The following is a 25,840-nucleotide window of genomic DNA, read 5'->3' on the forward strand; positions in this document are numbered from 1 at the left end:
TAATTGCATAAGTTGATAAAAAATGTACACGTATTTTTTTAAAAGTATATTTGCCACAAATCTTTCCCATTCCCCTTTTTTTATTCACTACAAGTTAGCCCTTGACTACAATCTCCCCTAATAGTAAGTGATGATGTAATCTAAGATGAAAGCGGGCTAACTTGGTAGGAGTAGGATGAAATCCACACTCCTTTCGGTTTCTACACGACATCGTACCGGAACGCTAAATCGCTTGGCGGTATGTCTTTGTCGGTAGGGTGGTAACTAGCCACGGCCAAAGCCCCACCAGCCAGACCTGGACTAATTAAGAAAACCTCAATCGGTCCAGCCGGGGATCGAACCCAGGACCTCCGTCTTGTAAATCCACCGCGCTTACCACTGCGCCACGGAGGTCGTCAGGCCCTCCAACTAGCCGGAAATACTGTATCAGGAGTGGGTACGACATTAGTCCAACGAGCAGAGATCGAACCCCCACCCCTCGGTGATGAGTCCGACCGCTTTACCACTGAGCTATCACTTTGATAGAGTCAGTTGAGTTGACTGTTTTGTCGAATTGTCGGGAAAATAGTGCTATAGCTTGGCAACTTCGTTCGTAACACTCCCGATTACGCCCGCCCATCATGGGAGTGTCATTAATGAACTTGCCAGACTATACTATTGTACTGCACGGATTTCGAATATACATTGTAAAATCATAAACTTTTACAAAGTAACTTATACTTAGTACTTTTAAAGTAATAGCTATTACGAAGTGTGTACTAAAGCGGTTACCTCGACAAAATGACATTAGAAAGTGACTGAAGCAAACGACAAGCCCTTGATTTAATTTCTCTATTACTTTAAATGAAATAACAGTAAATTTCATCATCAACCTACTGAAATAACCAACCATAGCGCCATTATATTGTATAGTTTGTTATAGGGCGATTATTGTAATGAAGTAGCCACTGTCTCTTAAACTATTATCACTCTTACGCTATTAATATGACCTATTGCAGTAAAGTCACCGCCTATTCCCACGTAATTATCAGTAAATGGTAGTTATATTATTATATCACAATTAATTAATTAATTCAGCAATCAATTCTCACTTTTTTTCAAAAACTGATAATAGGGATGATGACAGTTTTTTAAATTGTATATAAATTAAGAGTATACTAATAGTTAAGCAATTTTGTAAAAGGAACAGGGTATCTGCGATCATTACTTTCGGAGCTACAGGGATTTAAAGAGTCAGATTTGCGGCGCTGCCGCGGATCCCTGAAAAACGCCCCATACAAAATGGCTCGAAATAATGACGTCATAGGCAATGTAATGATCGTTAGATTTGTATGCGCGTTCAAACAAAATTACTAATATCTTTGTTATTTGTGCGTTTATGCTTATAGTTCATATATTAAAAATTGTCACATTTAATGTAAGGAAGACAAAACTGTATGAATTTTCATCTAATTACGATAAAATATTTTTAATAGTTTTTGAAATTTTATAATCTCATTTATTTTGCAAATATCCAGACAATCTTTGCTTTTTATGAATAAATTAGTTAACATTAACCCTATTTACCCGAATGTATCATAAAAATTAATAAATTCAAACCTAGTCATCATCCCCATTTTGTAGTTAATTTGATTGGAACTGTTCTTTTTAGACCCCGTTTTAGGTACTAGAGTTATATTTTATAAAGTTTATTTTTTATTTAACCCCTACAAAAACAGGAATTACGCGAGCGAAATCCCGGGGCGTCTGCAAATAGATAATATTTTAACTACGAGTAATATAACTTTGCCTGTGGACACCTTCGCTGTGTGCTTAATTAACGAATTTGCAAAACGTGACGTCGCATTTAAAATGACACTTTGAGTCTATTAATAGACTCTTATTATGTAAATGCGTTGACGTAACAAGTATAAGATAAAGTAAGGCCTCATTCGCACAAGAGTTAAAAAAGCGATACGTTAACCCAGCGTTGAAATGAAATGAAACTATATTTGCCCAATACACGTATACAAATGTTGTTCTACAAGTATAATTGACGGCCTCCGTGGCGCAGTGGTATGCGCGGTGGATTTACAAAACGGAGGACCTGGGTGCGATCCCCGGCTGGGCAGATTGAGATTTTCTTAATTTGTCCAGGTCTAACTGGTGGGAGGCTTTGGCCGTGGCTAGTTACCACCCTACAGGCAAAGACGTACCGCCAAGCGATTTAGCGTACCGGTACGATGCCGTGTAGAAACCGAAAGGGATGTGGATTTTCATACTCCTCCTAACAAGTTAGCCCGCTTCCATCTTAGACTGCATCATCACTTACCATCAGGTGAGACTGTAGTCAAGGGCTAACTTGTAAAGAATAAAAAAAAAATTATGTCACAGTATTACCATAAACATGGTGTGCAAATTTTACAATTTTATAAAGCACTGTATAAGTAATTATTATAGACTTACAATGTTATAATTGTTACAAATAAAATAAATAATCACAAATAAGATTGACATTTAAATATACATAATTGAAATTAAGTTATACGAAAATATGTCCAAATGAAACTTTAATCTACCGCAGCGTTGGCGCTTTTATAACGATCTTAATTGAAAATGCAACACTGCTCGATAAAAAAGCGACGTATTTTAAAAACGCTGTCGTGAGAACATATGCTTGGGAATGCATTTGTTGTGTTTGAACTCTTTTTTAACGTCCGTTAAAAAAACTCTCGTGCGAATGAGGCCTAAGTAATCAAGTAAGGCGTATTATTATCTTTTTCGATAACTTTTTTTTATGAGCTGTAAAAAATGTCCCCGTCTATCTGAAATCTGATAAATTGATTATGTATTGGATAGAAGCAGGCGTTACTTTGCGGAAGTTCATCATGATTATATAATGATTTATTTATTTTGTTGACTCTACAACGTGCAATTGCACGTTGTAGAGTCAACATCTCCTGAGGATGCTCCGGTTTCGGGGTGAAACGTACGTAGAGAGTATTTTATCGGACCTGGGTGACGTTGTCGCATGGGTTCGCCGAATTTTCGCGGATGATAGCAAAATAAATAAATCATTATATAAATTGATTATGGTTTTATTGCGATTGCCCGCAACTTTGTTAGCGTAAAACTTTTCTTTACATTTCCCACATTTTCCAGGATGAAAAGCCTATGTTTTGTTCCAAGCCTCCAAGGTCTAAGTTATCATATTATTATAATATCATCGTACATTTTATCAAATCAAAATCGATATAGTTGGTGGGCCGAGAAAAAGTAACAGACAGACAGACTTTCTTTCGCATTTATAATTACTATTGGGTTGGCTGAAATATAAGGACGATGGTGGTTGAAGAACGGAGCGTGGGCGAAGCTTAGACATGCCTAATATGCCACTTAATACAAATAGAAATATAATACAAATAAGAGTTTTTGTACCCTTATTCATATTCTAACACGAATAAACATTAATATCAAAAATATTTCTTAAAAAACAAGCTTTCCACTGTTGTTAGCACCGCTGATGTTAGAAATCACAAATTCACTGTCAATAGCTCAACGGTAAGAGCGGTCGGACTCACCACCGAAGGGTGGTGGTTCGATCCCCGCCCCGTTGGTCTATTGTCGTACCCACTCCTAATACAGTCTTTCCCGACTAGTTGGAGGGGAATGGGAATATTGGTCATATTTAAAAATATGGCAAATATTCTTTTTAAAAAAAAAAAAAAAAAAAAAAATTGCTACTTAAACTTAGGTAATATAAATAAATCATATAATGAATAATGTTAACTATTTTTAAATGTTAGCTTTCTTTATTCTCCATTAAAAACGAAAAATGCTCGTGAAAGAATTATTTCGATACGTTAATTAATTTCCGAGATATAGAATTTTAAAGTGACCGCGCGGTGATCGGCTCGCGTTTCACGCCGTGACGTCATCAAACAACATTTGCTCACCCGTTATACGTAATTTCGTACTTCTGCCATACCTACTGACGAAGTAATGGTTAGAATTGAAAAAAAAACAATTTTAACCATTAGTTCGTCAGTAGGTAAGGCAGAAGTACGAAACGCCTATAACATGTGAGCAAATGTTGTGTGAGACGTCACGTACAATATCGCGACCGTTAGCGGGAGTCGATATTTATGCGAACTTTGAATGCATGTAAAATCATAACTATTTGGTAAAACAAAATCTAGTGTATCTGTATATATAAAAGCTCTAATTTAACGAAGTTTCAAATGATTTTGCGTACCTAGTAACATTATCCATTGTAAGAATTATTGTTATTTACAACGTTCAACTAAATAAACAAAAAATACAAAGTGTAATTACCAAATTAAATTAAATAAAATTAAAAAATAAAATACAAACAGTCACAATTACCAAATAAAATATAATAGGTATTATAATGATAATAATAATTAATTGATTACTCAATGATTAGGTAATCAAATCAAATCAAATCAAATCAAATCATTTATTTGCTAGAATGTGGTACATGTTTTGGTCTTAAAATTATTGAGTCACCTATACATTCAACTGGTTACAGTATGCAAAATTTTTACAATTAAAATATTAATTTCCATAATTTATTCTAATAACATATATTTGATGTGAAAAAACAATGAAAATTTCAACCTAAATTTAACATAAATACCTACATATTTGTTTTCAAGTTTTTTCCGTATCCAAAATTGATAAAAATGCACTAATATTCACGTACTTTATGTAAATAGACAAGCAGTTGAAACTTTATAAGTCCCAGCAATTTTTTTTATTAAATTATGTCAATGCGTAGAATAAAGTCTTAACTACAATTATGAAACTAAAAATACGAGCGAAGTTTAGTATTTGAATCAACACTAAAGTTTTTATTGTTCAATAATATTCAACACGATACCGTATGTGAGAATAAAATTCAAATTTAAATTATTTAAATCACAAGTATTACAAAGTTTGTTTTTAATGTTTTTATACGTATACGTTGCGAAGGTACAGTGGAGCCGAAAACGTGCTGTCGGTAGAACGTCTCGCGGTAAACTGGCACTGGGTCCTGTAATCCTGTACAGCCTCCAGGCTCTGTTGTAGGGAAATCAGAAAAATAGGATCATTGCAAAACTCCTAGAATATTCACAAAAAAAATATTATACTAAGAAATTTTAATAAAAAAAAATTCAACCGACTTCGGAGGCTTCGGCCGTGGCTAGTTACCACCCTACCGGCAAAGACGTACCGCCAAGCGATTTAGCGTTCCGGTACGATGCCGTGTAGAAACCGAAAGGGGTGTGGATTTTCATCCTCCTCCTAACAAATTAGCCCGCTTCCATCTTAGACTGCATCATCACTTACCATCAGGTGAGAGTGTAGTCAAGGGCTAACTTGTAAAAAATAAAATAAAAAAAAAAAAACTTCCAACTCACTTAACTTAAACTAAAAAGCAAAAAATAACATCTTACCTATGTGCTACCTTCTGATCAGTTTGAAGGCGGTGGTGAAGTTATTTTTTATTTTCTTTGCACCTTTTATTGTTTGAATTTGGATTAAAAATTGGAATTGGCTTACAAAGTATCTAGGATTTTTAAAAGAATCCTAATTTCCTGATCACGCTACGACATTATACCCAAACTGCGTTGTTGCGTAGAACAATGTAGCATTTCGGTAACTTGATTTAATTTGTTCTGAAGCCATTACCGCCCGACCTAATGGTAAAGCATAAATTCAAAAGTTCTATCTTGTTTATTTTTCGTTACACTCTTCTAACAACATATTGGATGTACAAACATAAAACCATGGGTTTTATAGGTAATATTTGTTATCGCCGCGTTGGCCGCTTTTAAATTTACATGTTTTTAATAAATAGTGTATGTAGGACATAGTAGTCTGTGGCGGATATGACGTCGCTCGATCTCGTGTTGGCTTCAGTGTGCTCGTGACGTTCGAGCCCTGTATCATCTATGGTTCGAGCCGTCTACATCTCTTGTTGTGTAATTCTTAATGGGTTACTTATGATAGGCGGGGAGAGTGACTTGAGTGGAAAAGGGGAGTGTTTGATATAAGTCAAAGGATCCTTTAACCCTACACACATCGTTTACAAGTGCGTGACTCCACTCAAGGTCACTCTCTGCCATTCTAGGGTCTTATTTTGGTTACAGTTTGATTTGTTAATTAAGTTGTCCTGACAAGTGTCGAACAAAGGTTATGGTTCACACATAACCTTTGTTCGACATTAGTTTTCTTATATTTGTAATCCCTTGAGTCCTATAATATACTTTTTCTCTAATCACTTTTTGCTATAGAATGAGAAAAATAGAGGTGAATTCGAAAGTCGCATTTGCCAGTTATGCAAAAACATTACATGATATCCAGCTGTGATTGCTTCGTTAACTTTTAACCGTCCGCCTCAAGAGTGGCGTAGAAAGTAGAGAAGCGAGCAAAAACTTCTTGTTACTCGCCCTGCCGCTTTTCACGCTGCGGACAGACAGAGCAACATAACGACAAAATCGCGGCAGCACGAGGAGCATTTTTTGGTTGCAGCTTTTAAAATACATCATCATCACCATTCATCCATAACAACCCATACTCGGCTCACTTTTTAGCACGAGTTTGCTCTCAAACCGAGAGGGGTTAGGTCTTCGTCCACCACGTTGGCCAAATGGGAATTGGCAGACTTCACACACGTAAAGTCTTAAGAAAATTCTTAGCTATGCAGGTTTCTAGTTTTGCAGGACTTCCAAACATCAAGATCCTGAGCCACCTGCATCCAGCGAATCCCTGCGACTCATTTAATGTCGTCAGTCCACCTGGTGGGGGTCGAGTGAGGCCTTAGGATGGCCCTCCATGGCACAGTGATATGCGCGGTGGATTTACAAAACGGAGGTCCTGGGTTCAATCCCCGGCTGGACCGATTGAGGTTTTCTTAATTGTTCCAGGTCAGGCTGGTGGGAGGCTTCGGCCGTGGCTAGTTACCACCCTAACCGCAAAGACGTAACGCTAAGCGATTTAGCGTTCCGGTACGATTCGTGTAGAAACCGAAAGGGGTGAGGATATTCATCCTCTTAACAAGTTAGCCGGCTTCCATCTTAGATTGCATCATCACTTACCAACAGGTGAGATTGTAGTCAAGGGCTAACTTGTAAAGAATGTAAAAATAAAAAGAAATGTCTGGGACCGTCAGCTTCATTTAATTTTCTCAAGTGACTTAAGAAATCTTTAATTTTTCATAGTCCCAGGACTAGAATCCAGAACCTCGTGATCCAAAACCTATACAATTGTACATGCTACAATGTACACTGTGTAATAGACTATCTTAATTGTGTTATTGGTTCAGTATAGTGTACATAGGCTACTACTACTACTGGACCAACAGGACAGTCGATAAAAACACAAAATAAATTAAAAATAAAATCCCAAGTATAAAAAATATAAATATTTATTTTCCTAGTATCATTATTTAATGTAAATAATATCTATTGTAACTGCAGTATCCTCGCGCCATCGCTTGGCTGACAGACGAAGAAGATCGGCTTACCCTTGTACTGGGACAGGACATTCTTCTTTACCTGTTCCACATTATTCTTTTTTACCTGTAAATTTAATAATAGAGTTCATCATCAAACTTGTAAAGAATAAAAAAATATATTAAAAAAAAGCAATTGCTCTTTAGCATAATAATTTCGAAGAAAAGCGGCTCTACTATAGTCGACACTTCCAAGAATTATCAAAGGGATGATAACAGTTTTTTAAATTGTATATAAATTAAGCGTATAATAATAGTAAAGCAATTTTGTAAAAGTAACAGGGTATCTGCGATCATTACTTTCAGGGTTATAGGGATTTAAATGGTCAGATTTGCGGCGCTGCCACGGATCCCTTAAAAATGCCCTATATAAAGTAGTACGATTTAATGACGTCGTAGGTACATAATGATTGTATGGGCGGTCAAACAAAATTACTAATATCTTTGTTATTTGTGCATTTATATTTATAGTTCATATATTAAAAATGTCACTTTTAATGTAAGGAAGCTAAAACTGTATGAATTTTCATCTAATTACGATAAAAGATAGATTTTGAAATTTTATAAAATTATTTATTTTGCAAATATCCAGGCGGCAATCTTTGCTTTTATGTATAAATTAGTTAACATTGACCTTATTTGTATCATTAAAATCAATATATTCAAACCTAGTCATCAAGCCCATTATTCAAAACCCTGACAAATGACATATCTAAACCTTCCACAATCATCAATTTATAAGATTAGTTCATTAGTTACTGAGAAGCTATACTGTTGGGAGAAGCTGTGCAAACTTTGATTAGAGGAAACGAGATGCAAAGTTCATTGACCGACTTTTATTATGAAACTCCACAGTGAATCGACGCGATGTCGATTTGCATTTCATAATACGATGACGTCATATGACCCAATAACAATATGGGTTGGCGAGATAATCCTTTCTGGCGCCTAGGTTGTAGAGATAATGACCGGAAACAAAGACTTTAAATGGTCTATAATACACTTTGGTCCGAAAGTATTCATCATTAACAGTCCATATTCGGCTCACTGTTGTGCACGGGTCTCCTTTTAGAATGAGAGGGGTTAGGCTAATAGCTAATATCCACTACACTGACCCAATGCGGTTTGGCAGACTTCACTCACCTAGAAAATTAAGAAAATTCTCAAGTATACAAAACTAACAATGTTCTTTGTTCACAGTTTGAAGCACGTGGTTTAATTTCTTAAAAACTGAAAAATTGGAGGCGCATATCCCGGACCGGATTCGACCTTACGCTTTCTGAATCAAAAGTATAGGTCTAAGGGTGACTACCATCTCTCATTACGAATCCGTACTGGAGACAGAAGTTTCCATAGTACAATTTGTATGTACATTACAGTGCATACTTTTGTTAAAACATTTGTGCACGCCATTGCCGAAGTAGTACTCACCAACGCAATAACACATCCGCCGAAGCCGCCGCCCGTCATGCGCGCGCCGTACACGCCGGCCGACGCGCGCAAGATACCGACCAGCTGGTCCAGTTCTCCGCACGACACCTGCATCAGCTCGCTCAGCGAGGAGTGCGACTTGTAGAACAACTGGCCGACCTGTTCCAGAAACAGAACTCTGCTACAAATCAGCTCGAACGATTATGTATACTCGATAGATCTCCGAGGTAGAACATAGGAAACGAATCGATGACGTAGACGAATTTGCTACCATCACAATGTTCCTTGTCTGTCGGTTCCATCCCCTGACTTCAAACGTTGACGGCCTCCGTGACGCAGTGGTGTGCGCGGTGAATTTATAAGACGGAGGTCCTGTGTTCGATCCCCGGCTGGGCCGATTGAGATTTTCTTAATTGGTCCAGGTCTAGCTGGTGGGAGGCTTCAGCCGTGGCTAGTTACCTTACCGGCAAAGACGTACCGCCAAAGCGATTTAGCGTTCCGGTACGATGCCATGTAGAAACCGAGTGTGGGTTTTCATCCTCCTCCTGACAAGTTAGCCCGCTTTCATCTTAGATTGCAACATCACTTGCCATCAGGTGAGATTGTAGTCAAGGGCTAACTTGTAAAGAATAAAAACAAAACACACAGAGATGCAAGAGGTTCAAGGTCGTGAACTTCCAAGTGATCTTTATCCAGAAGTGGACGTATGTCGGAAAAAAAAAGTAAAATCACAGGGGCTTCGATAATGTACACCTAGGAGCCTAATTGCATTCAATCTGCCGACGATAATTCCTTTACTTGCGAGTGTGATATGTACGTACCGCATCTAATTCGTTTTGTGGTAACAGCTTGGCCACTTCCTCCGTGCGTGCTATCTCTTCTATCACATGCTTTGCTCGCTTGAACACCAGCTCGTCGCAATTCTGTGAGCTCAATTCTAAAACAAGCAAAATCTAGTTTAATGGCCTTGAGAAAACACCCAAGCGTATGACTATACTACAGTCTGTCTCGATGAATACTGTTTACCAACAAAGAAATTAGAAATGAAGGTAGAAAACACATGTCAATTCATAACTTATTTATTTTACATTATGTTTGGTTTGTTTATAAAATGTTATATAAAATATATTCACCATATCTAATTGTTCTAAGCTTGTTAATCAAATTTATTTTCATTAATTTAAGAACAAGTTAATTATAATTATTATTAGGTGTGCAATGTGAAATGACTAGCGATATATACCCTCATTTTTAATTTGTTTGTTGGTAAACAGTATTCATCGAGAATGGCTTTAGTATAAGTGTATGACTAGTAGAGACTTGGCCTGAGGAGGTAAGTTGGTATTATAGAGGATGATGAACAAACTTTTCACCTGTTGCATTGCATGTAATAAGCATATTTATTTTAATCGTAGTATGCGACAAAAATGAGTTGGCACGTGCAGGATTTATCAATCCATCAATCCTTGGGTCTTTGGTTTAAAGGGGTAGGAGCACTCAAACACTGGTAATTTGAAAGCACTTTGTACTTCTATTAAAAACATGCAATAATTACCTAACTATTCTGTTGACAACAAGGACTCGCACTAAACGTTAAGCTTGTACGTTTCTAATTCGAACAGCTAAATGTGAAATACCCTTTCTAACATGTGTATCCTGCCACCTATAATTTAAATACCTTCAAGGCAACTATGCTATTCACTCTTGATTTGTATGTGCACATAATACCCCTATTGTGTATAGCATTAACATTACACGTGGGTCCAAAGTCCAAACAATTTCAAAGTCGCAATTTCCAAGGTCATCAAATGTTAGTGAAATGCACGCAATCGAATGCTTGTGTACATTTATTTGAAAAGCGTTGCACATTTGTTTTTGACACTTACAAACCGCGTGTCGAAAACAAATATAGGTAATAAACGATATTTACGAGTACTTTGTATGTAGAGGTACGCTCGCAGCATAAAATTATCACTACAATCGTAGCGCTGTTTCATGGTAACTTGATTAAAGAATATATACATACGACTACCTATTTGTTTTTGATGTTATCTGTGTTTGTTTTCAGCGTTGCAAACATTATATTAATTATTTCACAATTTTATATATTTGTTCGCATAAGACACGGCAAAATTATCTTGAGCTAATTTTTAAAGGACCAGAGTCATCATAAGCTAATTTTTAAACTATCAGAGTCATCATAAGCTAATTTTTAAACTACCAGAGTCATCATAAGCTAATTTTTAAACTACCAGAGTCATCATAAGCTAATTTTTAAACTACCAGAGTCATCATAAGGTAATTTTTAAACTAATTTTTAAACACCAGTGCTTGGGCTTAGAATGCTGTTGGACTCTGGAGCGTTCACCAACAGACGTTAATGATAATAACCGAAACTGACAGCTTAAAGAGCTCTCCGATGCACGGGAGTGTAACACCACCAACTTTCCACATCCGGTACACTACTGATAACTTGAAATAAAGAAAATCAACCAGTACTTGAACAAGGGCCTTACGTAAATTGCGTTGATGATCCAGTGGTTAGCCTTAACACTGGGGCAACGATGCAGTTCCTTGTTTCTGCTTTTCCTTTCTACCATAGAATAGCGAGACGCCGTTAAGAGTCCATCCCAACGTCATTGACGTTCAGAGGATTTGCGCCAAACATTGCTTATTCGAATTGCTAAAGTGTAAAACATCCATTTGTCGTCTGTGTTTTCTGCCTCCTACAATTCAAACACTTTCAAGGCAAGAAGGAATAGACACCTTCTAGGCGAGCGCGTCCCATAGACCTCAATTTTTTTTTCCATCAGGCGTGGATGTAGTTAAATGCAAATCTATTGACTATAAAAAATGTACGTAATGAAAGTAAACGAAGGTTTTAGTGATTTACTTTTTAAATCATCGATGGAGGCACTCCTCAGCGAGGGTATCCGCAGCAGGTCTGCCGCCTGCTGGCACTGCGCGCGCCGCTGCGGGTACTCACTGCCGGTGAGCTGGTGCTTCACATTGGAGTTCACCACCAGGATCACAGCCTCGCTCGACTGCACCGGGATGTGGGTGGATGACAGGGATCTAAGACACAACATGACATGACATGACATGACATGACCAGACATGGCCAGGCATGACATGACATGACATGACATGACTTGACATGACATGACATGACATGACATGACATGACTTGACATCACATGACACGACACGACATGACATGACATGACATGACGTGGCAACTTGTAAAGGAAAAAGAAAATTTAGATTGCATCATCCCTTACCATCAGGTGAGATTGCAGTAAAGGGCTAACTTGTGAAGAATAAAAAAAAGTAAAAAAAGAATGACGTTAAACAAAACGAACTGCAGGCTATTTCACTATCTTTGACGTATGCTAGTTGACAAACGAAAATGAAATTCTCTGTAACAAATGTCATCTGTGTGCCTAGTGTGAGTTTTCAATATTTTCATACCGTTACTATCACGTTGACGTATACGCAAATTTATATGGAATTGAAACAGTTGTGTAGTAGTGCCACTAGATGGCGCTGTTTCAATTCCTTAGAAATTCGCGTTTACGTTACGTGACGGTAACAGTATCAAACTGCCACTAGGCCCTCTGGTGCTTACTGGTGGATATCATTCTGTATGTAGATGACATTTTGTCAATTTAATTAATGTTTATTTCAAAATAGTGAATAGGCCAGATCGTGTAATAGAGTTTTAAAGTTTGATAGCTTTCCGTCCAATTTAAAAGCTATAACACGTATCCGTGTTGTTTTCTGTACAATTGGACTGTATAAAGTGTTATTAACCCCAGAAGCTAAAGGAAAACCAATTTAACCCTAAAGTCGTCGCGTCTCTAGTAACTTGGTAATCCATCAGTGTCCATTACAATATTGGTTACCGGTTCTTGTACGATACCATCAAAGTAAAGACTCAAATTAACACCCTATCTATGACCTTGAAATAGGTACAATCAAAGTGACATACAAGAATCGGTAACCAATATTGTACCCGGTATGAAAAAATATAGTCAGTAAAATTCGATGAACGAATAACAGCGTTACGTTTTTTGTGCGCAACCTATTCTGCGCACCTTTCACTTTTCAGGCGTTAGTGTTGAGACCCAAAGCTATTCATGAGAATGAATAACTATAACTTTATCATACTTCATCATTATCAACTTATTCTAAAGGCCCACTAAAGGCCTTCATTATAGGAGAGGGGATATGGAGCTATGACCCACCACGCTGCTGCATTGCGGGGTCTTAGTCTTACTTGCAGTCTATTAGCAAAGCGTGGTCTTTCTTCCCCAGAGTAACGATGAACTGGTCCATGATGCCGCACGGCATCCCCGGGAACTCGTGTTCTGCTTTCTGGCATAACCGCGCCTTTTGTACAGGACTGTAATAGAAATTAAATGTTAATTGAACAAATAAATAAACGAGGTTAAATATTACTAACATCTTTTTGACTCTAATTTATTTATTTCTATTTTTTTTATTCTTACAATGTTAATCCTACTAATATTATAAACGCGAAAGTTTGAATGGATGTTTGGATGTTTATTTGGATGTTTGGCTGAAATTTGGAATGGAAATAGATTTTACTCTGGATTAACTCATAGATGATGATGATTTTCATAATATGAATGTTTGTTACTCTTTCACGCCTCGACTACTGAACCGAATCAGCTGAAATTTGGTATTGAGATATATTATAACTTCTCAAGGTGTTGGTCTAATCTTTTCGGTGTAAGACCATTGACTGAAACGATTATTATTAGCAGCTCTTTGTCGCCAATAGCTTATTGGTTGCTTGGGTAACTGTACTAGCCTAGGGGTAGGGTAGGGGTAAGGTAGGGGTACGGTAGGGGTATGGTAGGGATACGATGGTAGGGAAGAAGTAAGTGCACATAAGTGAAAGCGAAACTTGACCGGGTCCGGAGGTCGTAAATAAGAGCACAAGTTTGACAAACGTACTCAACTGTGTGACCAGTGAGTGCTTCCAGGAATGTGAAGAAGGCGACCTCCAGAGACGCGCTGCTCGACACGCCGGCGCCCATCGGCACGTCGGACACCACCACCGCGTCGAAGCCTCCTACTTTCACTGAAAAATTAAAATTAAACTTTTTAAAAACAAGCAAATATCTGAAATTACATACCACATACCACATACTACATAAGTGCTTCTTATTCCATACACTAACCATTCTAATATTATAAATGCGAAACTAAGTCTATCTGTCCGTCTGTTCCTTTTCACGGTTAAACCATAGAACCATTTTGGGTGTAGGTTTTTATAGTGATAAATTAGACATTGGAGCTAAAGGCTACTTTTTATCCCGAAAAATCCATTCTTGAATGAAGAGCGTGAAAACGGAAATTCACGCTCATGGAGTCGCGGGCATTCTTTAGTTTAATATAGTTTGGATTGGGTGCTAACTGCTACTGCTAATATACTTGGCGGTTTAGTTCCACCAGACGCACCGTCACCTAAAAACTGCAAAGATCTGAAATGCCCTTCTGGTTTTCCTACAATTACCTATAAACCTACTTCTTGTTGGACATTTTCAAGTCAAGAGTGAAAAGACTGTCTGTCTGTCTGTCTTTCTGTCTGTCTGTCTGTGTGTTCATTATAGAATCAAAATGTACTCGACGGATTTTAAAGAAACTTGGTACCATTATTCTTCATACTCCTGAGCCGGTTATAGTATACTTTTCATCACGCTACGATCAATAGGAGCAGATCATTGAAGGGAAATGTTGGAAAACGGGAGAAATTACTCCATTTTTACAGCGATACTACTGTAAGGACTGGATTAACCCTTTCGGACCATTTCTACACGAGATCGTACCGGAACGCTAAATCGCTTAGTGGTACGTCTTTGACGGTAGGGTGGCAGCTTAACTAACTAGCCACGGCTACCAACCAGACCTGAACCAATTAAGAAAACCACAATCGGTCTAGCCAGCGATCGAAACCAGGACTGTCTTGTATAACACTGCGCCACGGAGGCCGTCAAAACTACAAGTGAAACGCAATCAGAAAGTTAACTTGCTCTTAGCATTGTTACTTACTCGGGAAGTTAGCAACGACTCCCTTGACGTAGTTAGCCCAGGCCGGCTCCCCAGGCGACAGAGTTGCTACCGTGGTTGCAGGGAAGGATGTCTTCACGTCTTGGTTGCTGCCTAGAGTGGAGACAACCCCGCACTCGTCTGTGTTGTTGTAATCGCCCACCACGATTGTGAGGAATGGTAACGCCTTGAAACAACAGGAGAAAACAAAATCATTAGTTAGCGAATGAGAGGTCAGAGTCAACGCAAGAGGCCTAAGTTTCGATGCTCGCATGTTGGTTTTGTGGCTATTTGGAGAAGAAGGGTAATATCGGTCATTTTTAACCCCGGAAGCAAAATTAAAATGAAAATAACGAAATTGCCCGTTCTGTGGCGCTTTCGTTTAGCTAGGACACACAAAAATATTTAACCGACTTCAAAATCACAAAAATAAACTAAGATGCGAAAAATACCATCTTATGTGCTATCTTCTGATCACTTTTATTCTTTCAGAATAATAAATACGCCGCACTTGCTTGGGATGGCACCGCCTTCAGAGTGATCAGAAGGTAGCACGTACGATGTTATTTTTCGTTTATTTTTGTGATATTGAAGTCGGTTGAATTTTTTTGTTAAAAAGATTCTAGTATACAATGTTGGGAGCAGAATTTGTAGAATTTCGTTATTAAAAACATTACGGATTCGAAAGTTTTGCTTAAAATGTGTTAAAAATAGGTTATAAGGTTTGCTGACCCAGTTTCTACCTTCGTACAACAAACACAGTTACCAGTACCGCCCCTAGCACAGGAATACAATGCAAAAATTCAATTTCAACTTTAAATACGTATTTCTATTCACTGTTGTGATATTTCCCGTTGTTGTTATAGACCGAGAACCTACAATTGCCAGACATACATTTTTAATATTTTTTTTTTATTCCTCACAAGTTAGCCCTTAACTACAATCTCATCTGATGGTAAGTGTTGATGCAATCTAAGATGGAAGCGGACTAATTTGTTGGGAGGAGGATGAAAATCCGCACCCCTTAACTTAAGTTTTAAATTAATATTAATATTAATATATATATATATATATATATATATATATATATATATATATATATATATAAATATATATATATATACTATTAAACTACTACTACTATTTAAGTTTATAAATTGTAAATTAAATTTGATAAAAGTCAACTACCCTATTATGTTGTTGTTTTCAACTCAGTACCTTGGGGCCCAACGTCTATCTGATCTTCATTCTTCGAACTATGCTAGTTGCTTTCTAAGTCTATAACTTTATTAGTCTTCATACCCCCTGAGACATTTCAAGCATACTCATAAAAAACCAAATTATACGTCCAAGTCATAAAGGTATATATACAATAGTATACACTAGTAATTTGTTTAATCGACTGGGTTATAAAATCACTTATTAGTATAAACTAATAAAATTTTATTTTCAAATTAGTCATGTACGTTATCTATTAGTATTATAAAAGTTGTATGTATGTAATGCTTATTTTTTTTTTTATAATAGTGATAACAGCACTCTCAATAGAGATATTTTAAAAAGTTTGGACAATTTCACCGATAATTTGAAATTTCAACAAAACAAGACGGTCAACCGGAAAATCTCTAATTTTTATGTTGTTTATTTAATTTAGATTTGGTGGTTTTCCTCCAATGTGGGGAAAACACTATTATTAAAACATATAGGTATAATACTCCCAATGTCTGTACTTATAACAAGTGATCTGAATAAATGAATAATGATGTAACAGATAAAATTCATTGAGGATATTTTGAAAATTATGTTATCGACATTGAAGCCAAAAATATTCTACATTAGGGATCTGTAGTCAACAAGGAACCCTTATAGTTACTCCATGTCCGTCTGTCCGTCCGTCTGTCAGATTAGGGGTAAGGTAGGTAAGATAAGGGTATAGTAGGGAAGCAGTGCATGTAAGTCAAAGCGCAGCTTGACCGGCTCCGCTAGTTAATATATAAAACATGCAAAAATATTAATGGAAGGGGGTAAAATTGCTTGTGCAACTGTCAATAAAAATTACAACATAAGACTACAGATTAAAAAGTTGGTTATTCACTCACCACTGGCAGAACATATCCTTCGCAATAGTCCACATGCTCGCCTATAAGGTTGACGCGACCGGGCGCCGCGGATGCTGCAGTCGGCTGGCGTCCGAACGCCGCGACAAACTTGTCGCGCGCCTCGCGCAATAGTGTGGCCTCGCCTTTAGCTACTGCTTCTGTCATCTGGAACAGTGATTTAGGTATAATGTATTTTTTTATATCAATAATGTATATATCAATCAAATATGGCATAAGTCTTTTCATAATATAGTTTGCTTAAATTACATAATTTTTACTACCTTCGATATTTTATTTACCTACTTTTAAAGCCTAATGACTACGAAGTTACATTAAAACGTGTGTACGTTCTTTGATTAATACGAAGCAATACCTAATCAATAAAAACATTGTGTTAACATTTTTTTGTTTTGATTGTGATAAGTCGCGCCTATAATGTATACCTAATTAACATGGAAATTATCAGACTAATTAATTGGATTACAACGTCCCATTTTTTGTCATTCCGATTATGAAAAGTTGATTAAAAAACCTCTTTATCCTGCGGCTACAAATTCAGTTTAATTTCAACAAATACTTGTGCATGTACAGTCTCGATAGATTTTTCTTTTTGAATTTTTTTTTACAAGCCGCACAACCGTGCTGCGTTGAGTCTGAAACTATACTGAACAAGAACAATGTCAGGTAGTGACTAGTGACATCATAAAGTGACGTAAACTATGGTTTACGTTTACGAACACACATTCTTCATTTCCAATGTGTCACTTCGGTACATTACGATCGGCTGTCGAAGGCTACTCTGACTATAGTTTCCCTATGTACAGGTATCTAGGGCTGTAACAAAACTGTCTTTTTGGCGATATAGTAAAGGTTTTCAGATGCGTGAAGTGTTTCAGTCTAGGGTAAGCTTTAAGTGCGCATGTATAAACTAAAGCCACTAGGATAGTAGTAGTATAGCAGGATAATAAATAGCTTCATAAAATATAGTAGGAACGTCTGGACTCAAAATGAAGTAGTCGTCTTCAGAAAATGTAGTTAGTAGGTGCGACGTCGGTGCGAGGAGTCTAGGCCTGCGAATGGTCAACCCATATGCCCAACATGGTCATTTAAGGGCATGATCTTTCATGGATACAAAAATACAACAACAATCGCTGGCAGCCCCGCTATGCCTTTCTTTGGCTTTTGCAGCTGTTACAGTAACGGCAAAAGTGTCAAGAATCACCAGCAGGTAGACCGAGGACATCAAACGGGTTGCAGGGAGCCGCTGGACGCTAAAGACTTGAGACCAGTTTGCAGTGGACATCCATCGGCAGATAATGACGCCTGCAGGCTAATACATTATCTTTGACATAATGCTAGTTGGCATATAGAAAATTAAGATTCTATGAAGCAAATATCATCCGGTGTCTACTGGTGGATATCATACAGTAGGTAGATCACATTTCTCAATTGATTGATGTTTATTTTAATAGGTTGATAATAAAGACCAAAATAGGCTAGCTAGTCTGGTCATCGAAATCACGTAAAGTAAGTACCTTTTACTAATTAATTATTAATATGCTTCTGATGTTAATTGAGAAGTACTATATGATATAGTATATGTGGTTATTATACTCAGTGGCGTAGCTAGGTAACCAAGGGCCCTAGTGCAAATAAAAAATGGGTCCACTACTATTTAAACTGGTTAGGTTTAATAAAGAAAATAATCAGCAGCTCTTTTTTCGTTTGCGAAATTTTCTAAATTCAGTTCGATCTTGATTTTCTGGTAAGGATCAGAGGGCCCCTGATAGGGTTGCCTACCATACTGTAATATATAGTATTGTACTGTATTTCGAGTCTGCGTAGTATACACTGTTGAAGAAATATATCGTAGAATTCTATATTTTCTTTAAGAAACTATTTTTTTAAGTCTAAATCTGAAAAATACTATATTTTTCTCAAGAAATGTTGAGGGCCCTGAACTTGAGGGACCCGGGACATTGCACCGCCAAGCCCCTTGGTAGCTATGCCATTGGTTATACTAAGTACTAGGGACTAGAAAAGACAAAACTTGTTGTAAGGCTAATTAGCTAGGTACTCGTATATACATTGCAAGTGACTGATTAATTATTAAGTGGATAGATACCAGGTATAATCTGGTGATAGTGATAATGATCGACGAGGGCTTAACGTTGCCAATGTTCGGATAACAAATTCAAATTAACACTATATTAAGCGTATGGGTTCGACAATATTAAAACTTATCGGCAGACTACTTTTATATCAATATTATCATGGGAAAACAATTTAAATCTAGTATATGTAAATGTTGTATGTGTTATTTTTATTCAATGACTAGGTATCCTATACGGCGAACGGAGCATTGGCGTATCTAGGATTATTTTCTAGGGTGGGCCCAGGCCCACCTTAAGGGGCCAGCCCCTGACATACCGCTGAACCGAGTTTACACTCATTAGAGAAATGTCGTTCACAATGTTTGTGGACGCTGAAACGGGTCGACTGATTTTATTGATTTTTGTTTGTATATTTTGTATTTTGGCGTCTATCATAGAATTTTAAATCTGTATCCCAGAATTATAGAGTGGGCACTGGACCATTCTAGGGTGGGCCCGGCCCACCCGGCCCGACCGCCATTTACGCCTATGGAACGGTGCAGTCGCTCAAGGCGCCTAAATGGTAAAGAAAAATAAAAGACATTGCTAAATCGCTTGACGTCTGATAGTAGGGTGGTACTGACCACCTACTACGAGCTACTAAATAGCCAGAGCCAGGACAATTGATACGATAGGAAGTAGTACAAACGTATTACGCAACAAGTAACGTAGTTTTAATTACTATCGCTTATAATAGTCATACATGTAGCTATTCAACATTTTGAAATATCAGAAAAACCACAGAACAATTCAAATAGTACTTCGCGAAATATTTTGGGTAGGTAGGTACTTAATTTAATTTAATAACTACTTTAAATTCTGCCAAGTCTAGCGATACAACCCTAAGTTCAAACTATTTAACTAAGTGCCGTTTCGCCCTTGTTGTAGATCGAAGGGCACATTGGTGCGGTAAGCCCTACCTAAGTAATTGGTATGAAACTTGAACTGAAAAATAAATCTGTTTTCAAGAGTTTAATAATTGGATGCGTAAATAAAATGAATAAAGAAAATGTATGAAAAACTAGGATTATAAAAATAAAGTACAAAAAAGTCTGTCCCCCATTCCCAATTTTAACCAATTTAAGTTAAAGAGGTTCTGTAATTGACCCAAATACATAGTACATATATTATGTATGATCATTTGGAACTGGTTTTACTTTCGTTGAAAAATTATTGAACTTATCGAATGATTTTAGGTTTTTAGTTTTGTAAATTATCTGGTCTAGTATTAGACTTATCTGTTTCTAGTTTCTAGTAATTTAGCGTTCGATTTCGCGTAAAAGTCTAAATTAGTACCTTATCTTTCTAACTGATTCATTCATTCACAAAATTTCATCAAATCTTGTTGACTGCTTTTGAAGATTGTCTGTACGAACTCAGCAGCACGTTTTTTATATTACTATTATGTATATTGTACCAAATTAAAAATAGCATATCTGTGATAATGCTATCTATATGATCTACAGCTAGTAATCCGCATAAATTCTCTGTCTACGGCATAATTAAATGATTTACGTAACGCGTTACGCGTTGTTGTGTATACACAGCTGATAAGGCAGTAGGTATTTACTCCCGATCAGTCCACTCTTTACAACCCGGCGATTCTCCCGGCGATCGCGCGATTTCTTATCAAATACGTATTTGCTACATTTCAATGTCAAAATCATAACTGTGCGTTTGTAACCAATACATATAAATAAAAATGTGTCTGTACGTGATTTCAAAATAACTTTTTATCAAGTGCCTATTGGTTATTTACACAAACAAGTTTTTTTAAAATCCGTGTCCGGCCTATGGGATGGCTGAAAGAATTTTACTGGAAAAAAAACTAAGGTTGTTAAAGAACATACCTATAGGCTAGTTAAATATATAGTTCCCGTGCCTATAGTACCTCAATCTCGAGGCGACGGCTTGGAAAACCATGGAGTTACGATTGTAATTTATTACTAAATTACCAACTACCTATTAAGAGTCCAACATAACCTGCTAGCTTCTTCAATCACACTAATATTATAAAGGCGAAAGTTTGTGTGTAAGTGTGTGTATGTGTGTATGTTTGTTCCTCCTTTACGCTACAGAAGCGATTTGGCTGAAATTTGGAATGGATATAGATTTTACTCTGGATCAACATAAGGCTACTTTTCATCTCGAAAAAATCCATGGTTCACGCGGGATTTTTGAAAAAAAAAAATATTTTCACGTCAAAATCGCGGGCGTCTAGTATTTTTTTATAAAAGAAAATGCAGCTACTAAAATCGAGAAAGGTAGGTATATGTTTAGATGGTTTAAGTACTTATATGGAAGAGGAAAAAGATAAAGGCGAACATTTCTGGACCTAACCCAGGGCATCCTCAATAAAGTCCTACTCATGAATACGCCGTTGAACTTGTAAGAAAATATTGATGACAATGCAAGAAGCAAGGATACTGAATCTTCATTCGTAAAATTCAATCTCAATTCTATTTTTTAAATTAATAAACTGCCGCCTAAGAAGTGTATTTCAAAAACTTTTATGAAACAAAGTTGAATGTTATTTTGACATATTTCAAGTCATAGACAATGAAGATTTATTATTAGAAACGCATGAAGTTTTATTTCCAGTCTACCCTCCCACTCGTACGTTTCAAACAAATTAGTTAAACACATCGCACAGAGTTTTTAGTTTATTCCTGTCTAGTGTCTACCCACTTCATACCCTTCATCATTCCAAAATAACGCTACAGCTAGGGTATGATAGTATAACAAACAAACGAACTTTCGCATTTACATTATCAGAAATTACATAGAAAAAACTAAAAAAGATATGAAAATTAACCTTTTAATCCTACAGATAACAAAACATCTAACCATAAAAATACACTCTATAAAAAAAACACACACTCACCATTGAAGCATATAAAGTACACCAATACAAACAAAGTTAATGTAAAAAAAAAACATAACAAAGAACCTTATTTTCGCATTAATAGTATTTGAAATTTCAAATTAGGTATGTAGGTATAGAAAAAGGATCCGCAGATTAAAATTAAAACTAAATAACATCTAACCATAAAGTAGAACTCTATAAAAAGTATCGCACTCACCGTTGGAGCACTCGTGTGAAGTACAGCAATATTCACAAGCGCGGTTTTAACAAGAGCCGTTAGAGGCGCGCTCTGCCAGTCTGATAGCGTGCTCATTGAAACATTAAGACTAAAGGCGCGTCCACATACCACGCAAGACTTTTTTGTCGCTGTGATTACTTTGATACAAAGAGAATACAACACTGGACTTCAGTCAATTGCTTCTATAACCCCGTGAAGACAAAAGTCTTCGGACAGTGCGTGTTGCCAGTGATGACATGGTTCCAAGACTTGGTCGCTAACTATGGACCTCATAAGAAGTCTCAGAGTCACACAGCGGGCGATGGAACGAGCTATGCTCGGAGTATCTTTGCGTGATCAAATCAGAAATGAGGAGATCTGCAGAAGAACCAAAGTCACTGACATAGCTCAACGAGTGAGCTTAGTGTTGGTCGACCCCCCACCAGGTGGACTGATGTGGACGTCCATCGGCTGACATGATGATGATGATGATAACCCCGTGGCAAATTCGTTGAATGGGGCCCCTAAAATTTAATTAATTTTTTTACAAATTTTAGATTAGTAATTAGCTTCTCGGCCCATGTTTTAGCCAGCTCTGCCACCCTGCAGGCTTTATGCAAAGATATTTAACAAAAAGCCATAGATAGCTTGTACGAAATGTTCTTAGGATCTGTTTTTGAAACTATAGGGTAGAACCACAAATTTATCTCAAAAGTGATTTTTTGGATAAGTTTGAGCTATCTCGGACGTTCCTTTCTTTTTAAATTCATGTTAATGATATTGATCATAAAATAGTCACAACAACTATTGTTAGGATATTTATTTATTCGGCTCACTGTCAACAACGAGTCTCCTCTCAGAATTAGAGGTAATAGTCGCAGTCGTAGAGAGTTAAGAAAATTCTCAGATATACAGATTTTCTCACAATGTTTTTACTTTGAGACACGTGATATATAATTTCTTAAAAAGCACACAACTGAAAAGTTACAGCTGCATGCTCCGGACGAGGATTTGAACCGACGCCCTCCGAATAGAAGGCACGGCAAATATAACGGCTCTTTCTGGTTTCTGATTTACAAGCATTCAATTGTATAAAACGCTATGTTCATCTTTTGGTGCCACTTCTGTAGTTGTTGATTTCCTGTTTTTTATAACTATAATTTTATAATTTACGCAAAACTAACAAACTCAGGTGGTGTGTCAATTTTCTCATTTATCTTAATCGCTTATTTTAATAACAAACAAACAATCATAATCAACGTAAAGCATTATGATTATCTTTATTTGTTTTCAGCAATCAAATGCACCAATATAAATAGTGATTTTCTTCAGTATTATTTCATTAATGTTGCATCTGTGAATATTGGGATACTTAATAATTATAACCATACGTGTTGTTTCAGACAATGATACTCGTATGTAATTTTGAACTGTAAAAACTAAATAATTAGCTATCTACGTTGGTAGGATATGTCACAGCTCGTGCGCTGTAGCATGGTGCGGGTGACAATTCGTTTCACTTTTGAAAGTTTGTCGCGATTCACGTTAATAGTACGTATTAACGTCATAAGGCAACTGTCACCCGCACCATGCTACAGCGCACATAGTATAGTTTGAGTGGTACGTTTACTTTCAGTAAACAACCTATGTCATATGAGTAACTAATTAAAGTTTTATTTCCCAAAAAATCGGTTGCCTGTATAGTCGGTTTACTGACGATAGTTGAACGTGACAACATCATAAGAAAATATTGATGGAATGGTTGCATTTTTCAAAAGAAAATGTTCAATTTCTAAAATACTGTTTAATAATCTTCATAGACCAAAATATACTTTATTTCTTGTAAAAAACTTGGCAACCCTAGAGCGAGGAACGACGCATGACCGCGTCTGTTTTCGAGTGTGTAGCAAGCAGGCTTCATCAAATTATAAGACGTAGTCACGTCAAAAAACCTATATTTCACAAAATCTCTCACTAAATCAACACTTATCGAGTCTTCACAGAAAAAGAAATTATAACTCACACACAACAAGCACAGGTTAAAGTCATTCACACATAATACTATTCAGACGTAGGTAATAATAATTTCAATAGAAGGTAGGTACAAACAAATTTCAGTCGAAGAATAATTTTAATGTGTGTCGAATTACCAATACTTACGTAAATTGAATATTTCCATAACAAAAGCCAGACGGTAGAGTGTCGACTTGAGCCTCTTCACATTGAACAAATTAAACTGAAGATAAACATTCGGGATACAGCAGGAAAATTATACAATTAATTTAATTAAGTAGGATTATATTTCGTTACATTCTACGCAGTTGAGGAATACCGTGACACGATTAAGTGTTAATAGCTCTGAGATCTTGATTTCGACTCTCTTAAAAGTCAAATAAATTAAGTTAAAATTAAAAGTCAAAAATCCCCGACAGTCAGACTAATGAGCTAGGTACTTATGTTTTTGTATCATAAATTATTTTCATCAAAATGTTAAATTGATGAACTAACTTGGCTTATCTGATTTGCACCATAAATAACTTCTTCTCTGGGCCTCTTCTGCACTTGGCCACTAATAATTGTCCGTTGAACGTCGGTCCATTGGGTGCTGGTCCCCATTGGAGTCACTCCAGCCAACTATTAAGTTTAAGTAGTTTTATCAGTAAGGCCTCTTTGGTGTGTTTGCAGTCATATAGCCCATAACTTTGCTATCAGAACTATCAGAATCTTCTTTGAAGTTATCCGCTGATGAATGTCAGAAGGTGCAGTCTCCCCACTTAACCAAGTCAATTAATAGGAAAGTCAAGGTTTCCTATTTTAACAAGCCAATTTCAGAAAATAAATTTCCCGAGATACAGGAAATTTCCAATTTCGTTAAGCAAATAATTGAATTCCATTACCGGACCCGACTCAGTTAACTACTTATTGACATTTACGACAACAAACACCTTCCTACCTGTACCTACTGTTAGAATAACTATATTGTACCAACAAGCGTTTCATCATCATCATCATTATCAACCCACTTTTGTCTCACTGTTGAGTACGAGTCTCCTGTCAGAATCGAAAGCTAATGCCTAACTCCTATCATTCTGGCCACCATCACGCTGGCCCAATACGGACTGACAGACTTCTTACACGTAGATAACGTGTTTTTCCTTCACCGCTTGAGACACGCGATATTTTTTTTAAATTTCGGCCCGTATTCGAATCTACGCCCTCCGAATCGAAAACAGAGGTCCTAACCACTGGGCTAGCCTTCACCTAAAATTAGTTATCATTTTAATATGTAGCTATGTAAAAACCCACAACTGATGCACTTCACTTCCCCGCACGCAAACTTTCACACCCGCGCAGTCTTTCACCCCGTCACCCGCATATCATGGGAGTGTCATCGAACGAACTTGCCGGACTATACCTACACAAGCCTCTTTGATGTCGTAACTAATCTTACAAACTACTTAAGTACTTTCATAAAATAAAAAAAAATACATAGACAAG

General features: G+C 36.9%; 1 protein-coding gene across 2 annotated transcripts; it reads right to left on the reverse strand.

The window, feature by feature from the left end:
* Positions 1-7,395: 7,395 nt before the first annotated feature.
* LOC112048073 (galactokinase) lies at positions 7,396-24,599 on the reverse strand. Of its 2 annotated transcripts, none has more exons than XM_052884381.1 (9): positions 24,503-24,599; positions 17,107-17,271; positions 15,011-15,194; positions 13,913-14,039; positions 13,209-13,334; positions 11,823-12,004; positions 9,751-9,866; positions 8,930-9,088; positions 7,396-7,565 (listed from the first exon to the last, which is right to left on the reverse strand). In XM_052884381.1, the coding sequence occupies exons 2-9, from the start codon at positions 17,269-17,271 to the stop codon at positions 7,449-7,451; spliced, it is 1,176 nt and encodes a 391-aa protein (XP_052740341.1). In that variant the 5' UTR covers positions 24,503-24,599; the 3' UTR covers positions 7,396-7,448. The 2 variants fall into 2 exon arrangements, with proteins under 2 accessions (XP_052740341.1, XP_023941209.2); XM_024085441.2 differs by lacking the exon at positions 24,503-24,599 and adding an exon at positions 22,343-22,459.
* Between the last annotated feature and the right edge of the window lie 1,241 nt (positions 24,600-25,840).

Source organism: Bicyclus anynana, chromosome 11, assembly GCF_947172395.1.
Source record: "Bicyclus anynana chromosome 11, ilBicAnyn1.1, whole genome shotgun sequence".
In the NCBI taxonomy this organism is placed as follows: Eukaryota; Metazoa; Arthropoda; class Insecta; order Lepidoptera; family Nymphalidae; genus Bicyclus; species Bicyclus anynana.

Coding starts and splice junctions, on each gene's coding strand:
- LOC112048073 (XM_024085441.2), bottom strand. CDS start 22,438: ATGAGCACGCTATCAGACTGGCAGAGCGCGCCTCTAACGGCTCTTGTT. Junction 15,195..17,106: donor AAGGATATGTTCTGCCAGTG/GTGAGTGAATAA, acceptor TGTTGTTTCAAG/GCGTTACCATTCCTCACAAT. Junction 7,566..8,929: donor GCGGATGTGTTATTGCGTTG/GTGAGTACTACT, acceptor TTAAATTTACAG/GTAAAAAAGAATAATGTGGA.